This window comes from Plecotus auritus (genome assembly GCF_963455305.1).
Source record: "Plecotus auritus genome assembly, chromosome: 1".
Lineage (NCBI taxonomy): Eukaryota > Metazoa > Chordata > Mammalia > Chiroptera > Vespertilionidae > Plecotus > Plecotus auritus.
In genome coordinates, this window is record NC_137770.1 from 244,860,969 (window position 1) to 244,879,718 (window position 18,750).

Genomic DNA, 18,750 nt, shown 5'->3' on the forward strand with positions numbered 1-18,750 from the left:
AGCGCTCAGAAGGAGACAAAGGCCCACTTTAACGCAGAGGTAACGTTTTGAAGATTGAAGCAGAGAACGAAAATAAAGGTGTTTTGAAAAGTGAGTCATATTCCGTCTTTCTGCTAGAATAAATAACCGCAATTTGTAAAGCTATAAAAGGAATATGTAACAAATGACCTCGACTCAAATGATCGTGGTAGGGAAGGGGGGAGACGGATAGGGGAGGGGACAGAGCAACAGACACAGTAACTGGCTGAAGAGAAAGGTTAGAGAAGCGTGGAAGAGAGAAAAGGAAAGGGTTCGAGAAAAAAGGGAGGCGTGGGTGAGAGTGGCGATGAGGGAAGGGGAGGAGGGGGAGGGCAAAAGAGAAGGAACGAGGACAAGGGAAGGTCCCTCAGACACCCAGAAAACATAGACACCCAAGGGGACCCAGAGAGAGGGAGAAGCAGCCCCCGGCTAGCGCGGAGGGAAGTTTCTCCCGCACCCCTCCCCTCCCTGCCCTCCGGGGCCCCGCCCTGCTCCGCGCGCCCCGAGGCCCAGAGCGCCCAGGGGCAAGTCCGCAGGAGCTTAGCCCAATGGGTCGCGTCGGGCCCGCCCCCTCGCGCGCTGATTGGCCGCCGCCGCGCTGGCCTCGCCTTATTAACAAGTTCTCTGGGAATCGGCGGCCCGACCCGGAGCCGGCGAGTGCGCCCGGGAACTCCGCCTGCGCAGCGGCCCCGCGGAGAGCCAGGCCCCGAGCGCGCGAGCTGGCCTTCTGCGGAGGAGCGGGAGGCGCGCGCGGGAGGGCCCGCCCGGCCAGGGCCCCGGGCGCGCTCCGAGGCCAGCCGCGCTCCCAGCCCGCCCGAAGCCCATGCCCGGAGGCTGACCTGTGCTGCGGCTGGAGGGGGGGCCCCGGCTCTGCATGGCCCCGGCTGCTGACATGACTTCTTTGCCACTCGGTGTGAAAGTGGAGGACTCTGCCTTCGGCAAGCCAGCGGGGGGCGGCGGGGGCCAGACCCCCAGCAGCACCGCAGCCGCGGCGGCCGCCATGGGCACAGACGAGGAGGGGGCCAAGCCCAAAGTGTCCCCTTCTCTCCTGCCCTTCAGCGTGGAGGCGCTGATGGCCGACCACAGGAAGCCCGGGGCCAAGGAGAGCGCCCTGGTGGCCTCTGAGGGCGCACAAGCAGCGGGCGGCTCCGCGCAGCCCCTGGGCGCCCGGCCCGGGTCGTTGGGCGCCCCGGACGCTCCGTCCTCGCCGCGGCCGCTCGGCCATTTCTCGGTGGGAGGACTCCTCAAGCTCCCAGAAGATGCGCTGGTCAAAGCCGAGAGCCCCGAGAAGTCTGAGAGGACCCCGTGGATGCAGAACCCCCGCTTCTCCCCGCCCCCAGCCAGTGAGTAGCCTGAAGCAGTCAGCGGGGGAGGGGGGCGGGCGGGGATGCGGGGCCCGAGGGCGCCAGGCCGCGCGCCGGCGCCTGCGTGTCTCCGGTGCTGGCGTACCTGCTGCGGGTACCTGGAGCCGGTGCTATGTATACGATGGCGGGGAGGTCGGGGTTTGCGCATCCCCCTTTCCACCCAGGAAGATGGTTCGAGACCTGACTAAGGCCCAGCGCTGGGTCCACTTTCGCGGGCTCTTGGCCTTGGCTAGGCGACCGTGCGGGTAGGACTTCACTTGTAGGGCACGGGTGTCCCAGCACTCTGTCCTTCTGCCCCCACCAAACCACCCCGGGAGTCCCTGCTCCCCCGTCCGATCCTAAGCCCTGCTACCTCGCCTTTACCCCAGCGGGTGGGTCCCAGCGGCGCCGACATCTTCCCTGCACGCGGAGTTTCACTTTCTCATAGTAGAAACCTAGTGTCTCCCCGCTACCCCCAAGAAAGTATCTCTTCGCCCGAAGGTTCTGGAGCTCTTGCAGAATTCCCCTCCCCCCACTCCAAGTTTCAGGCAGATTCTTGGTACTTTGGGGGGGTTAGGGGAGGGGGATGCTCAGGTCCAGTGGAGGGGGCGGGGCACCCAGTCAATTAGTGGGAGGCGCCCCCTCTGATCGGGTTGGAAGCGCCCAAAGGTTCCGCCAGGGCCACTGCCTCGGACTCCACTCCCAAAGGCGCGTTCAGGGCTGTGCCCAGGCCTGGTGGCCCCCGGCTTCTCTGCCCAGCGAACCAGCTCGAAGATATTTCAGGAGCACGGGAAATTCCCAAGTTTTCCGCGTTTCCTCCGATTATTTTGCGCGGCATAATAGCAACCCGAATTCAATGGCGTGATGCTGAGGAATGATTTTTATCTGGGGATTAAACGTCTTTGAAAGGCAAGCCCCTCCCCGGGCCTAATGGCCTGAGAAGGTGGCCCCGCGCTGCGCTGTCGCTGGCAAAAGGAATGTCCGCCCCTCGGGTGGCCTGGCGGAAATTGACTCCGGGGCCAACCGCTTCCCCGACTCTCGGTGGTGTCTTTGATTGGGAAAGAAGGAGGGACTGTTAACCCGAATTTTCGTTTGACTCACATCCTGGTGGTCTGAGGAACCAAAGGATCATTTGTTTTTATTTGTTTAAGGCATGGAAAAAAATGTATAATTAGGCAAAACCCGCATGGTGAAACATTCCAGATTTGAATTCATTTCCCCCCAGAGAGAAGCGGCTGGGCTGCGTAGGCAACATGTCCTTTCCGGGACTTGGGAATTGGGCAAGGGCCTCGGCCTGGACCCTACAGTTTGCAGAACCCCAGTTGTCCTAGGCGAAGTGTGTTCCCCGTTTTATGTGGGCACAGCTGCCTGGTGTGGCGGGGGTTGGCCTGACCAGTGGGCGCAGTCCCCAGCTGGCTCACGTCCTCTGCTTGGGTGCTGCTCACGGCCCGTGCTTGAAGTCCACATTGAAAGCGTAAGAACAAGACTGCTCTGCACTCTTGATGTCTGTGGACTGAGCCGCAGGTCCAGGAGAAGCCAGAAGCGGTTGGTTACACACAACCTCTTCCGACTGGACCTCACGTTTGAGTGTGACCAGAGGGCCAAGGGCACTTGGGGCGGGAGAGGCCCAAGAGACAGTTGAGATAATCATAGGGACTCATCGATTGGAAGAAGCCGCCCCCTTCGAATGCAGTCCCTTTCCCAACCCCCTCCACACCGCAGGACTTGGCCCGGGTGTGACCTTCAGGACAGCGGGCCGTGCTCCACCTGCAGTGTCTGGGACTGCCCTTGGAGCCCGGTAGGAACTCACTGCTCCACGGTAAAGACTGGAATTTGGAGATCTGCATTCTGCCACAGTGGCCTAGCCCGGCGCTCAGTGGACACCGATCCGTGTTCGGCCAGCTACCCAGTGTGGTCTTGGACTGGGCGCAGGGCCTCCATCTGTGTGTTTCATCAGCCCTGTTAACATCCATGGCCCCAATGTGCCCGGCAGTGGGAGAAGGTCCGGCTGGGGCAGGCCCGCGGAAGCGGCCATCCCGCTTTGGGCCCCTTCACCTCTTCCCAGTTATGCTCGGGCCTTGAGCAAGGGGTATGTTTCATCTGAACTGTTAGTGTCCTCATTTGCAAAAAGCTGACAAGAACGTCTGCTCCTCTGGGTGGTGGTGAGAACTGGAGAAAATACTTTCCAAGGGCCACATGAATAGACGGCATTGTTACCCATCATTAACCAGTTTTTAGGGGGCATTGTTACCCAACATTAACTAGTTTTTAGGGGGCCGATGATGCTCCCGCGCGCTCTCTTAACCCCCTCCCTCTTTCTCTCTCGGCCTCCTAGGGCGCCTGAGCCCCCCAGCATGTACCCTGCGCAAGCACAAGACCAACCGCAAGCCACGGACGCCCTTCACCACCGCGCAGCTGCTGGCGCTGGAGCGCAAGTTCCGACAGAAGCAGTACCTGTCCATCGCCGAGCGCGCCGAGTTCTCCAGCTCGCTCAGCCTCACCGAGACGCAGGTGAAGATCTGGTTCCAGAACCGCCGCGCCAAGGCCAAGAGACTGCAGGAGGCAGAGCTGGAAAAGCTGAAGATGGCTGCGAAGCCCATGCTGCCACCGGCTGCCTTCGGCCTCTCCTTCCCGCTGGGCGGCCCCGCGGCTGTGGCAGCCGCAGCCGGTGCCTCGCTCTATGGCGCCTCTGGCCCCTTCCAGCGCGCCGCGCTCCCCGTGGCGCCCGTGGGACTCTACACGGCCCATGTCGGCTACAGCATGTACCACCTGACATAGAGCGTCCGAGGGTCGCCCACCCCGTGGCACCAGCTGATTCCTCCAGCCCTGGCCTTCTGCAAGCAGCAGGGGCCTCCCCCAGCGAGCCCCCCTGTTCAGCACCGCCTGGCTCCCTTCCTTAGCTCCCACTCTGCTCTGGTGTCTCCTAGGCCGCTCCCTGATTTCACGCTCTGAAGTCTGATCCTCTTCCAAAAATGTGACTGGAAAGGGTCCCTTCTGTTGTTCTAGAATCTAGACCCACCCCCTCGTGTTACAGATGGGGAAACTGAGGCCAGAGAGGTTAAGACATTGACCCACCGGGTCCCCAGCAGAGTTAGTGGTTGGGTCAGGACCAGAGGCCACTTCTCCAGCACCCCTGCCTCCTGTCCTGATACCAGGCGGGGAAAAGCACAGAGAAATTCAAGTTTGAAGATGTTGGAACGGAGGACCCTGGGAGAGAAGACCATGCCGGGATCGGAAGATGTGGATCCCGGTCCTTCCATGAGAACACAACGACATCAGCAGCAAAGCGTTTGCTTTGGGTTGGTGGGGGCGGGGGGGGGGGACACAGATGCGTTCCGAAGGTAGGTTGAAGACCTCTCTCTCACCAGTACCAGAAAAAAAAATTTGTAAAATAAAATTTTAAAATCCTCTTTCTATTTAACAGTACATTTGTGTGGCTCTCGAGAATCCCTTTGGAAGGGATCGGGTGTAATATACTGTATATTTGAAATTTTATTATCATTTATATTATAGCTATATTTGTTAAATAAATTAATTTTAAGCTACAAGAATGGACCTCGTGCTGATTTATTTAGTCTTTGAATTGTACTTCTTGCCACCTCTTCTCACCTACTGTTGCTTTCCCGTGCGGTGGTGGTTCCATACCAGCAACTTGCGGAGGTGCCCACGGGATCTTCGGGGACAGGCGGGGGTGTCTTTCTGCACACAGAGGAGCGATCTGCATTAGCAAAGTCAAGTGGAGAATTGAAGCAATTACCTGGGATAATTAGGCTCAATTTTCCAATTCACTTTAAGCTGAAATCGACACTTGTTCAGGCGACCCAGAACCGACTCTTTCTTTTTTTCTCCCCCTTTTAACCTGTCTCCGAAAACAAAGCGAGTCACCCAAATGGTTTGATGCCTGCAGACAGCTAATCCAGACAATTCCCACCCCACAGCCCTGCTTTTCCCACAGGAGGCCAGGTGGGGTGCAGAGATTGCCTTGCTGCTTTAAGTCGCCGCGGCAGGGTTTGTGGAACTAATTTTGAGCTGCCAGAATGTGAGCGCCTTCACACCCCCAATTAAGACCGGGACCGACCCCTAGGGGGAAAAAAAAAAAAACCACTGAAAGCCCAGGGCCACTGCTCCCCGCCTTTGCTTGTCCTCTGCATGAGCCCTACCTCCCAACTCTCACAAACGTTGTTTTTCTTTTAAATATAGAAGGTTAACTTCAGGCTTCCAGGAGAATACATTTGAGCGAGCGCCAAGTTTAGCCTTGGTTGGGGGGGGGCGTTTCTGCAAGGATGTTGCCCTTTTAGTCAACAAAGCCTACTATGTCCCAGGCACCGCTCTGTTCTCTTTCGAGTTGGGGGACCCCCAGACTTAATTCTCACTGGACTTGCACATACCTCTTCCCGCCACCCCGCCTCGGTCCGCAGTGGCTGGCGCCTCCCAACCGCACGCAGGACAGCCCGGGCCGCCACTGCAGCGAGGCGGGCCATTATGAAGACGGGAAGCCGGCAGCTGAATGGTTGTTAACGCGGAAGGACCTGGCGTTGGGCTCGGGGAGGGTGGACGTGTCCACAGAGACAAACCATTGCGCAGAGTGGAAACCCCGTCTGGGGCGCGCTGGGTACGTCCAGCCCCAGGGACCGAAGGCAGGTCCGCCTGGAACTCCCCGAGAGCGCGGGGTTTCGCGCACACACCCTGGGCGGGCGGCCGGGTGGGCGGCCGGCGCTGGGCAGGTTCCAAGGTACCCAGGGTCTCCAACCCTTCAGCCTCCGTGGCTCCGCAGATATTCCTTTCTCGCAGCGGGGCCTGCAGTCTGAACATGCCACAACTCTTCCCCCCCTCCCCCCGCCCCTTAAGGGAAGAAAATAAGCTTGCTGGGGAGTGCGGTTCCGTGGCATCAAGGTGGGCTGGGGAAGCTCCGGTCTCTGGGCTTCCAGAAGCGCGGCCAGAACCCGAATCTGAGCCCCTTGGTCCGCAAGAGAAGCGCACAGAGTTCCATCTTAAACAGTTTTCAGACTCCCAGGCCCACGCGGCCTTCGAAAGCCGTTGAGGGCTGAGGTGCGTTGCTGCTGCTTGCTAGTTCAGATAGGACTCCCCCCCCCCTACATTAAGCAACTCGAGTGGCCACGCACAGGGGACCCACCCTGGCCCCCACAAACCTCATGGGTTCCTTTCTGGAACCCCTCTGGCGACTCTCCTTTCCTGGGGAGAGCATTGAACTTGAAGTCAGCCCAGCCCTGCGACTGCCTGAGTTTGGGTAGAGAAGCTCCCTCCATCTCATGGGTCCTCAGTTTTCTCATCTGCGAAATGGGCCTGGGAATCTTCCCCCCACCCCACCCCCCGCCCTCAGAATTTTGGAGAAGTGTCAGCAAGCCCTGTGCAGACGGTGCCCAGGGAATACCCGGTGGATCTGACTTTTCTCAGTTGGCGGTGCGTTCGTGGCACCGGAGTGCTGTCAACGCGCGTAGGAAAGGGGGAACAGTGGGGCTGGTTCTGGTGTCTCCTCAGGCTGGGACTTGGCAATTTAGGGTCCAGGCAGAGTCAGAGCAACATAATTGCATAATGAGTGAGGGCTCGCGCTCTGCAGAAGCGCCTTGGCTCCAGCGAGGCGGTAGCTGCAGGCAAGGCTGGCGCCCCCCCTTCCCCCACCCAGGGGCTCGGCGGGAGTGGAAGGGACCCCGCCCAGTCCACCCCCGCCCCCGTCGCCGGCCTGGGGTCCGGGTTTCCTCCCACTTCTATGCCCGTTCGTTTTCTCATTTTTATTTCTTTTCTCGTTCAGCCCTTTCTGTGCCCCCTCTTCTGTTTAATTCCCTCTCGGGACAGGGCGTGCGCACAGAAAGTGCTCCATACAAGTTCGCTGGGTCCGAGCGGTGCGCTGGTGTGGGTGAAGGCCCCCAGCGAGGTCCTGCCAGTCCCATCCGGCGGGAATTGGCGGCGGGGGCTCGGGGCACTGCTTTTCACCCACCCCAGCCCTTCACACTCCATCGCTGGTTTATCCAGTGAGGGCGGGGTGCGCTGGGGGTTCCCAGGCCCGGTCCTTTGCGGATCAGTCACGCTGAGTCTCCACCCACCGCGCCCGCAGGAGTTCCCGCACCAGCGGCCTCTTCCGCGACTCCCCCAAACCCCAGGAGATGTTTCACCAGGGAGACGACTGTGGTCCAGAGCGGAGACATGATTCTCCCAGGTCACACAGCCAGGGAGGGGCAGAGCAGGGATTCGAACACGGATTCCACTCCGGGACCCACGCCCCCTCCCCCAACCCCCGCCCCCCTACTGCCTCTCCCTGAGGTTGGGTGGTGCCGGGCCTGCTCTTGGCTGTAAAGGCAGGCGAAGCGCGCAGGTCGCTGGAAAACGGGCCGCCCTCGGTCTACGAATGTAACTCCTTCCTCTTCTGACCTGGAGCAAGCGCAATCCCTGGGGGGAAAGCGAGCGTCTCCCCTCCCCTGCACCCCATCTGTGAAGGCGTTTTCGTTTTGTTGGGGAGGGGACCAGTCTCAGTCTGCAAACTCAGCTTCTGACCACGCTGGCGGGACCAGAGAGGCCGCGCGGGCCCTGGTGTGGCAGCCGCGCAGGGACGGGACTGCCGGCGGCGGGACGGGCGCTCCCAGCCCCGGGTGGGTCGGCGCGGCGGACGTCGGCGATTTGTAAGGCTGGGTGGGGCGGCTAAGAGCGCCTTGTTTTAGGGTTCCTTTCTCTGCTCGCCGACCACGGGGCTGAAGGCCCAGGTCGTGCCAGAGGCCCCGTGAACACAGTGACTCACGAGGCAAACCTTATGGCTGTGAAGCTGCGAAGGTGCCGGAACCGTTCCACCCCCCCCCCCCCCGCCGCCTCCACCCGCAACGCACCGGGGGATCCCCCACCCGCAGCCCGGAGGTGAGCCGGCCGGCCTGGCCAGCGCCCTGCCCCGAGCCCTCCAGGGCGCAATGGGAAGCGGCGCGGAGAGGCCAAGGCCGCCTTTCAACTTGGCGGCTGGCGCCGGCCTGGCCGCGCCTCCAGGGCCCTGCGGTCTCCCCAGCTCCTTCCCCGCCCTCCGGGCCGTGCACACCGTGGCTGGGCCCGAGACCCCTGGAAGCACCTTAACCTGCACCCCTCCCCGCCCCCGACCACCAAGTGTCCACTCTCTGGAGCACCTCGGGGGCCCTCACTCAGAATCTCGGATTTCCTTCGGCTCCCCGGGACCACTCCCCCTTCCCCAGCGCTCTGAGTCCCCTCCAGGTCCAGGAGGACCCTCTCAGCGCCTGCGCGCCTCCTCCACAGCGCCCTCCCGCGGCCCTGGGGCCATAGCCCGGCTCTCTGCAGCTGCCGGCCTGAGGCCAGACTAGGCTCCCTCTGTGACCCAGAGCGCCTACACGCCTACACACACACACACACACACACACACACACAGGATCAACACGCATCATCCATGATCAATGTATGCATACACGGCACACCAGCATGCTCCGCAACAAAACACAAATCTAACACAAAACCAGTGCAACACATGTTCAATAGACACACAGACACCCAACGCATCCAAACAACATACAATATACACACAAACAAAAACAGCACACATCACCAACCACACACACACGCACACACACACACATACCTCCAACAAATACATACACCCAAATAATATCTTCCAAACACATGCAATGCAACACACATCACATACACACGCACCCCCAAACACAGGCACTTAACCAACACAACCCGCAGAGGCTGCCCACTCTGTACACACAAGACAACACCCACCATCAACGCCTCCTCATAAGTGTATAGCGCATCTGTAGAGGCAGCTCCACACCCTCAAGGTCACCACCCTCCCCCATCCCCACAGGAGCTCTGCCACCTGGGACCTGCTGACACGGGCAGACACACACAATCCCAGAGATACACATCGACTGAGGGCAGATAATCCCCGGGAAAGGACCTCCTGAGAGATGCCAGGCAGCGAGCCCCTTAGGACAGTGGTCGGCAAACTCCTTAGTCAACAGAGCCAAATATCAACAGTACAACGACTGAAATTTCTTTTGAGAGCCACATTTTTTAAACTTAAACTTCTTCTAACACCACTTCTTCAACATAGACTTGCCCAGGCCGTGGTATTTTGTGGAAGAGCCACACTCAAGGGGCCAAAGAGCCACATGTGGCTCGCGAGCCGCAGTTTGCCGACCACAGCCCTAGGAGAACAGGGCGCCATGCTCAACAGAGGACTAGCTCAGAGCTCCGCAGCCTGCTGTGTGGTGAGGAGTCTGGTGGGTCTGTGGGAGCCTGGTTCCCCTGCGGTGCAGGCGGTGCCAGTCAATCCCAGCATACAGGCCTGAGGCGGTGCAGGCAGTCCCAGTCAGTCCCAGGATGCAGGCCTGAGGCGGTGCAGGCAGTCCCAGTCAGTCCCAGGATGCAGGCCTGAGGTGGTACAGGCAGTCCCAGCCAATCCCAGGATGCAGGCCTGAGGCGGTGCATGCAGTCCCAGCCAATCCCAGCATACAGGCCTGAGGCGGTGCAGGCAGTCCCAGTCAATCCCAGGATGCAGGCCTGAGGCGGTGCAGGCAGTCCCAGTCAGTCCCAGGATACAGGCCTGAGGCGGTGCAGGCAGTCCCAGTCAGTCCCAGCATACAGGCCTGAGGCGGTGCAGGCAGTCCCAGTCAGTCCCAGCATACAGGCCTGAGGCGGTGCAGGCAGTCCCAGTCAATCCCAGCATACAGGCCTGAGGCAGTGCAGGCAGTCCCAGCCAATCCCAGCATACAGGCCTGAGGCGGTGCAGGCAGTCCCAGTCAGTCCCAGCATACAGGCCTGAGGCGGTGCAGGCAGTCCCAGTCAATCCCAGCATACAGGCCTGAGGCGGTGCAGGCAGTCCCAGCCAATCCCAGCATACAGGCCTGAGGCGGTGCAGGCAGTCCCAGTCAATCCCAGCATACAGGCCTGAGGCGGTGCAGGCAGTCCCAGTCAGTCCCAGCATACAGGCCTGAGGCGGTGCAGGCAGTCCCAGCCAATCCCAGCATACAGGCCTGAGGCGGTGCAGGCAGTCCCAGCCAATCCCAGCATACAGGCCTGAGGCGGTGCAGGCAGTCCCAGTCAGTCCCAGGATGTAGGCCTGAGGCGGTGCAGGCAGTCCCAGTCAGTCCCAGCATACAGGCCTGAGGCGGTGCAGGCAGTCCCAGTCAATCCCAGCATACAGGCCTGAGGCAGTGCAGGCAGTCCCAGTCAGTCCCAGCATACAGGCCTGAGGCGGTGCAGGCAGTCCCAGTCAGTCCCAGCATACAGGCCTGAGGCGGTGCAGGCAGTCCCAGCCAATCCCAGGATGCAGGCCTGAGGCGGTGCAGGCAGTCCCAGTCAGTCCCAGCATACAGGCCTGAGGCGGTGCAGGCAGTCCCAGTCAATCCCAGCATACAGGCCTGAGGCGGTGCAGGCAGTCCCAGTCAGTCCCAGCATACAGGCCTGAGGCGGTGCAGGCAGTCCCAGCCAATCCCAGGATGCAGGCCTGAGGCGGTGCAGGCAGTCCCAGCCAATCCCAGGATGCAGGCCTGAGGCGGTGCAGGCAGTCCCAGCCAATCCCAGGATGCAGGCCTGAGGCGGTGCAGGCAGTCCCAGCCAATCCCAGCATACAGGCCTGAGGCGGTGCAGGCAGTCCCAGCCAATCCCAGCATACAGGCCTGAGGCAGACCTTCCACGGGAGGCAGTGGGAGCTGCCTGAGGGATGGCTGGGAACTTCTTCACAAGAACCCGGGGTGACTTCTGCTCTCCTTTCTCCTCCTGGGGCTTCTCCTCTGCACCCCACCCCTCTGTCTTGCATGCCCGCCTTCGGCTGCCTCTGCAGAGAGTCTTGGAGCGCCTTCCCAGGAGTCAGACCCGGAGCGCTGTTGAGCTTGCAGAACACAGGCCCGAGATCTGGAAGGTCCGTTCAGGTGGTGCCTCAAGAAGCTGTTGTCATGCCGAGGTGAGAATGGTGAAGGCTCCTGTGCGGGGAGTCTGGCCACCCGGTCTTACTAGTAGGAATCCTGGTATTGGCACTTACTATCTGTGCGTCCTTAGTCAAGTTCCTTCACCTCTCTGAGCCCCACGTTCTTCATCTAGAACAGTGGTCGGCAAACTGCGGCTCATGAGCCACATGTGGCTCTTTGGCCCCTTGAGTGTGGCTCTTCCACAAAATACCACGTGCGGGCGCGCACGTACAGTGCGATTGAAACTTCGTGGCCCATGCGCAGAAGTCGGTTTTCGGCTCTCAAAAGAAATTTCAGTCGTTGTCCTGTTGATATTTGGCTCTGTTGACTAATGAGTTTGCTGACCATTGATCTAGAACATGTGGAATAGTGGTAACAATCTCTGTATGATAAAACTGCAGGCTGCACTTGGTGGGGCTTCTGGGGGTGCGGTGGGTTCCATCTCAACGCCTCCCCCGTGCAGGTCCAGTTTCCCGTCTCGCACTCCTGGCACCGTTGGGACTCCTGTGGGGAGTCCTTTCCCTTTGTCGCCGCTCACATGAGCCACCCCGAAGGTAGCTGGACTCTGGTGCTTCGGGATGCTTCTTAAAAAGATGCCTCCTTTGTGCCCTGGCCACTGTAGCTCAGTGGTTAGAGCGATGGCCGCACACCGAAGGGCCTCAGGTTCGATTCCCAGTCAAGGGCATGTACCTGGGTTGCAGGTTCAATCTCTGGCCTGATCATGGCGAGACCAATCAATGTGTCTCTCTCACATAGATGTTTCTCTCTCTCTCTCTCTCTCTCTCTCTCTCTCTCTCTCTCTCTCTCCCCCTTCCATTCTCTCTAAACATCAATGGGAAAAATATCCCTGGGTGAGGATTAACAACAACAACAAAAGATGCCTCGATTTCTCTCTGATGACCTCCCAGTGGCAGCCAGGACTCCTACACAGAAGAAACGGCCATTGTCAGGGCCACACGGACTGGAAGCGAATGTTTGGGGTGGGCTGAGTGACCCAGCTCTCACGCTCTCTAAGATTCAGGTTCCACTTCTGCTAAATGGGCACAACTGTGACGCCTGACAGGGAGAGAAGGGGAAAGCTCTCCCCCACCTCCATGCTGTTGGTCTGTTCCGTCATCTGCGTTCCCAGCTCGGGGAGGGGAATCACAGGGGCCTGTCCCTCCTGATGTGACAGCAGCGGATACGATGGAGCCCTCGCGCTCCAGGACCATTGCAAGAGTTAGTTCCACGTGGATGGTGCTCACGATTCCTCACAAGCAGGCAGGTGTGCGTCATTGGCATCCCACTTCTCGGGCCAGGACATGGAGGCACGGAGCTGAGTGAGCCAGGTAGGCTCACGTAGCCGGAGCCCAGCTTCTGCCCAGGCAGCCCCTGCTGGGCGCCGTCTCTGGGGCGGGGCCGGTCAACCTCAGCTTTCAGGCCGGTGTGGAGGAAGATGCAGGTGACCTGGATTGAAATGTGCCTTGAGAACTGGAGTGCCAGAAGGAGGGGGATGGGATGGCCAAAGTCTCGCTCTTGGTCCTTGACCTCACGGTCCTTCTGGCTCCTTGGAAGCGGGAAGTTCCAATCCCCGGAGGGGCTCGGGTGGGGGCAGATCCGAGGCTGGAGGGATGAGTGGGGCAGAGACCCAGAGGTGTTCTTGTCCTTGGATGGTGACGGGAAGGGTGGGAGACTGCACCACTGTGGACTCAGAATTAGAATGTTTCATCCTTTAATCCCTCTCCCAGTGACTCGAGCACTCTTTTTTATTTTTAAGTATTTAAAAATATATAATTTTATTGATTTCAGAGAGGAAGCAGGGGGAGGAGAGAGAAACATCAATCATGAGAGAGAATCATTGATCCTGATGCCCTCTACTGGGGATCAAGCCTGCAACCCAGGCATGTTCCTTGACCAGAAATTGAACCGTGACCTCCTGGTTCGTAGGTCGACGCTCAACCATTGAGGCACGCCTGCCTGGCTCAAGCACTCTTATAATTCCTACTAGAGGCCCGGTGCACAAATTCGTGAACCAGTGGGATCCCTCGGCCTGGCCTGTGAGATTGGGCCACAACCAACTCTCTGACATCCCCCGAAGGGTCCCGAATTGTGAGAGGGCGCAGGCCAGGCCAAGGGACCCCACTGGTGCACAATCGGGGCCTGGGAGGAACGCAGGAGGTTGGTCAGCCAGGGAGGGACTGTGGGAGGGCTCCAGGGCGTGTCTGGCCCATCTCACTCAGTCTCGATGGGCCGGACCCCAGCAGCAAGCTCTCCTACCGGTTGGAGCATCTTCCCCCTGCTGGTCAGTGCACGTCATCGTGAGCGGCCTTTGCATATCATTAGCATATTACGTTTTGATTGGTTGAACGGATGACCGGACACTTAGCATCTTAGGCTTTTATTACATAGGATTACAAGTAAGGCAACCAAAGCACAGAGCAGGGAAGTGACGTGCCCAGGGTCACACAGGCGTCTAAGGCCAGATCTGTGTTCTCCACCATCCATTGCTGCTGCCTGGGCTGAAGGCAGACAATCATCCAAGTAGTGAGTTTGGTTGACTAGGGGACCCAGAAGCCCGGAACGCTTGGCAGAATCCTCCTCCAACTGCCGGCACATCTGACCAGGCCGCCGTGTGCTAGGCCCGTGGTGCATCCCTAACCCACACCGTGGGACCCGGAGGAAACCTTCCGGATGCTGGTTTAGCGATGCGCCGTTGTCACCAGTGGGTCAATGTCCTCTTTCACAGACCAGGAAACGGAGGCTTCGGAGGGTCATGCCACGTAGCCAAGGTTAAAGTCTGGGCAGAGCCTGGACCCCCAACTTTAGCCCAGTGTTCTTTTATAAACTCAGTGGCATGCTACAGACCAACACACTAACCAATAAATAGGAATTGAAGGGGAGATGAACGCTTGGCGGGGAGGAGTAACGGGCAGGGATGAGGAGCGCTATGCAGATGGGCAAGGCGGATTTCTCTGTGGAGGTGACTTGTGAGCTGAGGGGAGGAGCCTGGAATCCTAAGAGACAAGGGACAGGAAGCCACAGTGCAAAGGCCCTGAGGCAGGAGCCAGGCTGGCCAGGCTGCAACCGGCGGCCGCCGGGGTGCCTCTGAGCTTCTGCAGCTCTGGGTGGCTAGTGAGGAGAGTGGTGGGGGCCACGCAGGAGGGGTGGCTCGGTCCAGTTAGAGTGGACGTGGCGGCCACCTGGACCAGGGGGGCCTCCAGAGAGGTGCTCTGTCTTTGGCAAACCCTCTTTTCTTCTATGCTGCCCCTCTTTTCTGAGATACTTCACCCCAGGTGCCAACCACCTTTCTCCTCCCTCCCAAGCTCGCTCTGAATGAGACCTCATGCCCAGAGGCCCAGCTCCCTCCATGGAGTCCTCACCCCCCCCCCCAACTCGGCTGTGCCAGCTGGGCCTCAGCAGACACCCAACTCTGCTCGCTGGCCCCTCCCCCTGACACCTGCCAGCTGTGCGCCAGCTGTGCAGGGCCCCTCCCGGCCTTTATTCCTAGAGCTCCGCCACCCTTGGTCCTTCGGGGCCCGCCCCCTGCCCATCTCCCAGCTCAGGAAACCGAGACCTGGACGGAATCCAGAGAAGGAAGGGCAGTGCCTGGCATGGAGAGATCTGGGTGCCAGGCCCCTGAGGAGCACCGTCCCACTGAACCCTCAGGAGCTCACTGCTGCTCAGAGAAGTGAAGAAACTTCCTGAGGGCGCACAGCCAGACCAGATTCCAATCCACCCAGGCCAGCCAGGTGCCCAGGTGCAGAATATGAGGAAGCACGGCCCCTCGGGGTGCAGGCGCTGGGGGGGCCTGGAGGGAGGGATGGCCTCCAGAAAGGGGAGGCACTCGCTCCTCCGTTATCTGAATGAGCGTCTCATTATCCCGCCCGTTTAAGGGAGATGGAACCCAAGTCTGTGCCGGCCAAAGACTCCATGCTTGAGTGCACCCGCCACTCTCCTATCCCCGGGGCTCTCTGAAGGCGGGCTGTGCGTGGCCGGTCTGATCCGTTCTCCTCGTGCTGGCGGGCATTCTTGGGTTTGATGCTCCAGTCACCGCCTGGAGGTTCTTAGTAACGTCATCCTCGAATTTACGTTTTGTAAGTGACATCGGGATGGGGTGGGGGCTTAGACCTGGCTTCCCGTGTCCCCTGGGGAGGTTCTGGGCCGCAGCTCCCCGGCCCCATGGTGGCCCAGGCCCCACCCAGTGACTGCCGCTGTCCTCCAGGGGCAGGCGCGTGGTGCCAGTGGGGCAGAGTCAGGCCTGGTGCCCGCACCCTATGCCTGTCGAGCTGGGCATGGTGTTGACACATGCTCAGTGGGCGATCTGGTGGGCGTGGGCCTCTTGCCCAGCCCTGACCCAGGGGCCTAGCACATCCCAGCACAGAGACTGCAATACCCTTGGGAGTCACCCATCTGCCGTGGGTCGGGGGCAGCGGGTCTGAGGGGAGAGGAGGTGCCTGGCTCGGCTTCCCTGCTGTTGGTTAGACCTGGGGACTGGCAGGAGGGGAGGGCCGGCAGCTGGTGGCCTGGGCATTCGCAGGGCACGTCACAGTTGGGGGATCCTAAGTGCCTGCCAGTCCCGTATGAAATAGCACGCGGAGAGCGCAGGGCAGAGCAGGAGCGAGACCGGGACAGTGAAAGCTTCTGTGTGGGACTTCCCTCAGTACTGTCCCTGTTTCTGAACAAGGCACCGGGCCGCTGACCCGGTCAGTCAGCAGAGCTGAGCCTCCAGGGGTCGGGCTCAGGGAAGAGCAGCCCTCGAAGCTGATAAACGAGTCTCTGTAAAGCAGGGCCCTCTCTCCCCGGACACCCGGCTTTACGAGGAGGTCCTCTTGGCGCCTCACCAGCGGGAGCTGCTGTCCGGTTCGGGGTGATGTGTCTGCGGCCAGGGCTCGGGAAGTTCCAGAATCAGAGTCAGAGGGCTGACCGGGCACGGAGACAGCCAGCTATTATTGGCACACGTCCCGACGGGCCCTGGGGGAAACGGAGGCCTAGGGAGAGTTTCTGGGTGACAGTCCCAGGAAAGAGAATCTCTGCCCTTCTGCTGCCTCGGGGGAGATGGACAGTAAGCAGAGGTTGTGCAAATGCACATGAAAACATCCTATCTAATAAAAGAGTAATATGCAGATTGACCATCACTCCAACACACAAGATGGCTGCCCCCATGTGGTCAAAGATCCTGCCCCCATGTGGACACAAGATGGCCACCACAAGATGGCCAGCAAGGGAGAGCAGTTGGGAGGGACCAGGCCTGCAAGGGAGGGCAGTTGTGGGCGATCAGGCCAGCAGGGGAGGGCAGTTGGGAGGGACCAGGCCTGCAAGGGAGGGCAGTTAGGGGTGATCAGGCCAGCAGGGGAGGGCAGTTAGGAGTGACCAAGCCAGCAGAGGAGGGAAGTTGGGGGCGACCAGTCCTGCAGGGAAAGGCAGTTGGGGGGGACCAGGCCTGCAGGGGAGGGCAGTTAGGGGCAAACAGGCTGGCAGGGTAGCAGTTAGGCATCAATCAGGCTGGCAGGGGAGTGGTTAGGGGGTGATCAGGCTGGCAGGCAGAAGCGGTTAGGGGCAATCAGGAAGGCAGGCATGCGAGCAGTTGGGAGCCAGCAGTCCTGGATTGTGAGAGGAATGTCCAACTGCCCGTTTAAGCCCAATCCCACCGGGGGGTCCCAAATTGGAAAGGGTGCAGGCTGGGCTGAGGGTCACCCCCCTCCCCCGTGCATGAATTTCGTGCACCGGGCCTCTAGTCAATTTAATAAATCCAGCTGCACCGAGATGGTTCTATTCCTAACCGCCTTTGCCATAGGCCCCCGCCGCCCCCGGAGATGTTCCGGTTCCTCTTCCGCGGTGTCCGGCGCTGTACTGAGCATCTCTCCTGCTGTTGCGTGGAATCTTCCTGATGACCCATTTTGTAGGTGGGGACACAGCGCTCCGAGAAGTTAGGGGACTTCCCTGAGATCACATGGTGATTACGTGAGGGAGCTGGGCTTGAACCCCTGTCTGTCTGACTCTGGAGCCTGGGCTCCATACTCTTGCCTCCCCCTGCCCCCCTTCCCAAGACTCTTCTTTTGCCGAATGTTCCCCTTTCTTCAGTCCTGATAGAGTGGTTCCTAGGCCCCTTCAGCGGGCTGCTTGGTCAGCACTGGCTAGTTCTCCGCAGCAGCTGTAGGAGGGAAACTCTCAAAGTTTTAACCCGACCACATTGCTCCCAGCTCTTAACCCTTCCGTGCCTTCCCATGCGGCTCGCAGTGAAATGCAGGGTGCTTACAGCCCACAAGACCCCGCCTGCCCTGGCTCCCCCGACCCCCGTGACCTTCCCAGTCACTCCTGCTGTGGTATAACTGCGCTGGCCTCCTCGCTGCCTCTCCAGCACAGCACACACCCCTGCCCCAGGGCCTTTGCACGTCCTTGCTGGCGCCCCCGCCTGGCACGATTCCCCCAGGTATGCGTATGCCTCTCCCTCGGGTTTCTGCGTTGTGTCTCCCACAAGCCTTGCAGATTCCCGTGTCTAAGACTCAGCGCCGCCCCTCCGTGCTCTCTCCCAACCTTGCTTTGTTTTCTTCCCATAACTCCCTGCCTGGCCCAGAGGACGTGCGGGCCTGGTTCCTGATTCTGTTTTTCCCTCCCCTGACTCCTAGCGCCGTGAGGGCGGGACTTGCGTCGTTCCCTGGGGAACCCCAGCACCCAGAGGTCCGTGCAGAGCAGGGCTGGCTCCGATGTTGATTCATCAAATGAAAGTTGAAGCCTCATACACGGGAGGGGCTGGGCCCCGCAGGTCCTGGTGAGGCAGGTGGGTGGCAAAAGGGTCCCTTGACTTAGAGCCCAGCTCCCCGTCTCTGCCCTCATTGCTGCCCATGTCAATGAGGAGGCCCCGGGGTGGGGGTGGGGGTGGCCCAGGAGGCAGGAAGGTGGGCGCTGAGCATCCGGTAGCCTCCCATCCAACAGCTGGCCCGGCAGCTCCCAGAGGCCCGATTTGGGGTGAAAGGTGAAGGAGGAAAAGGCAGCCCTATCTCCATGCCGGTCTGCCAGCTCCCACTCGGGTCTTGCCACATCCCTACCCAGGCCGAGGCCGGACACCTGGAGCGAAGGCGGATCTGGGAGGCAGCGCCTCCTGAGCGGATGGGAGGGCGCCAGTCCCAGAGCCGGAAGCCCGGTTCGCTCACTGGATGAGTGACCTTGGCCCCTGGTGCTCCTCTCTGGCCATCAGTCCTCCCATCTGTGTAAGGGCTGTGACCATTCCCGGCTCGGGGCTCCAGGATGAGGATTCAGTGAGGTGATGCATGCCATGTGCTTGGATTCGCATAAGCGGTTCAGTAAGCCAGCGCGATTATCAGGCTCCTGGGACTCAGAAACCAGGAAGCCCGAGGCTTCTGCTATTTCCCGCCCCCAGCCCTGCCCTTCCCCAGCATCAGCCCCATGTCAGTGAGGGTGGGAGAGAGCAGAGAGGAAGGAGCCTGGGAGAAAGGCCATGGGGACCCCTCCCCAACCCCCACCCCCCCGCA

The 18,750-nt window shown here is 60.2% G+C and overlaps 1 protein-coding gene across 1 annotated transcript; it reads left to right on the forward strand.

The window, feature by feature from the left end:
* Positions 1 to 752: 752 nt before the first annotated feature.
* Positions 753 to 4,907, forward strand: MSX1 (msh homeobox 1). The gene is made up of 2 exons (XM_080672556.1): positions 753 to 1,361; positions 3,697 to 4,907. Exons 1-2 carry the CDS (start codon positions 893 to 895, stop codon positions 4,137 to 4,139), a joined length of 912 nt encoding a protein of 303 aa, XP_080528682.1. The 5' UTR covers positions 753 to 892; the 3' UTR covers positions 4,140 to 4,907.
* Positions 4,908 to 18,750: the final 13,843 nt, after the last annotated feature.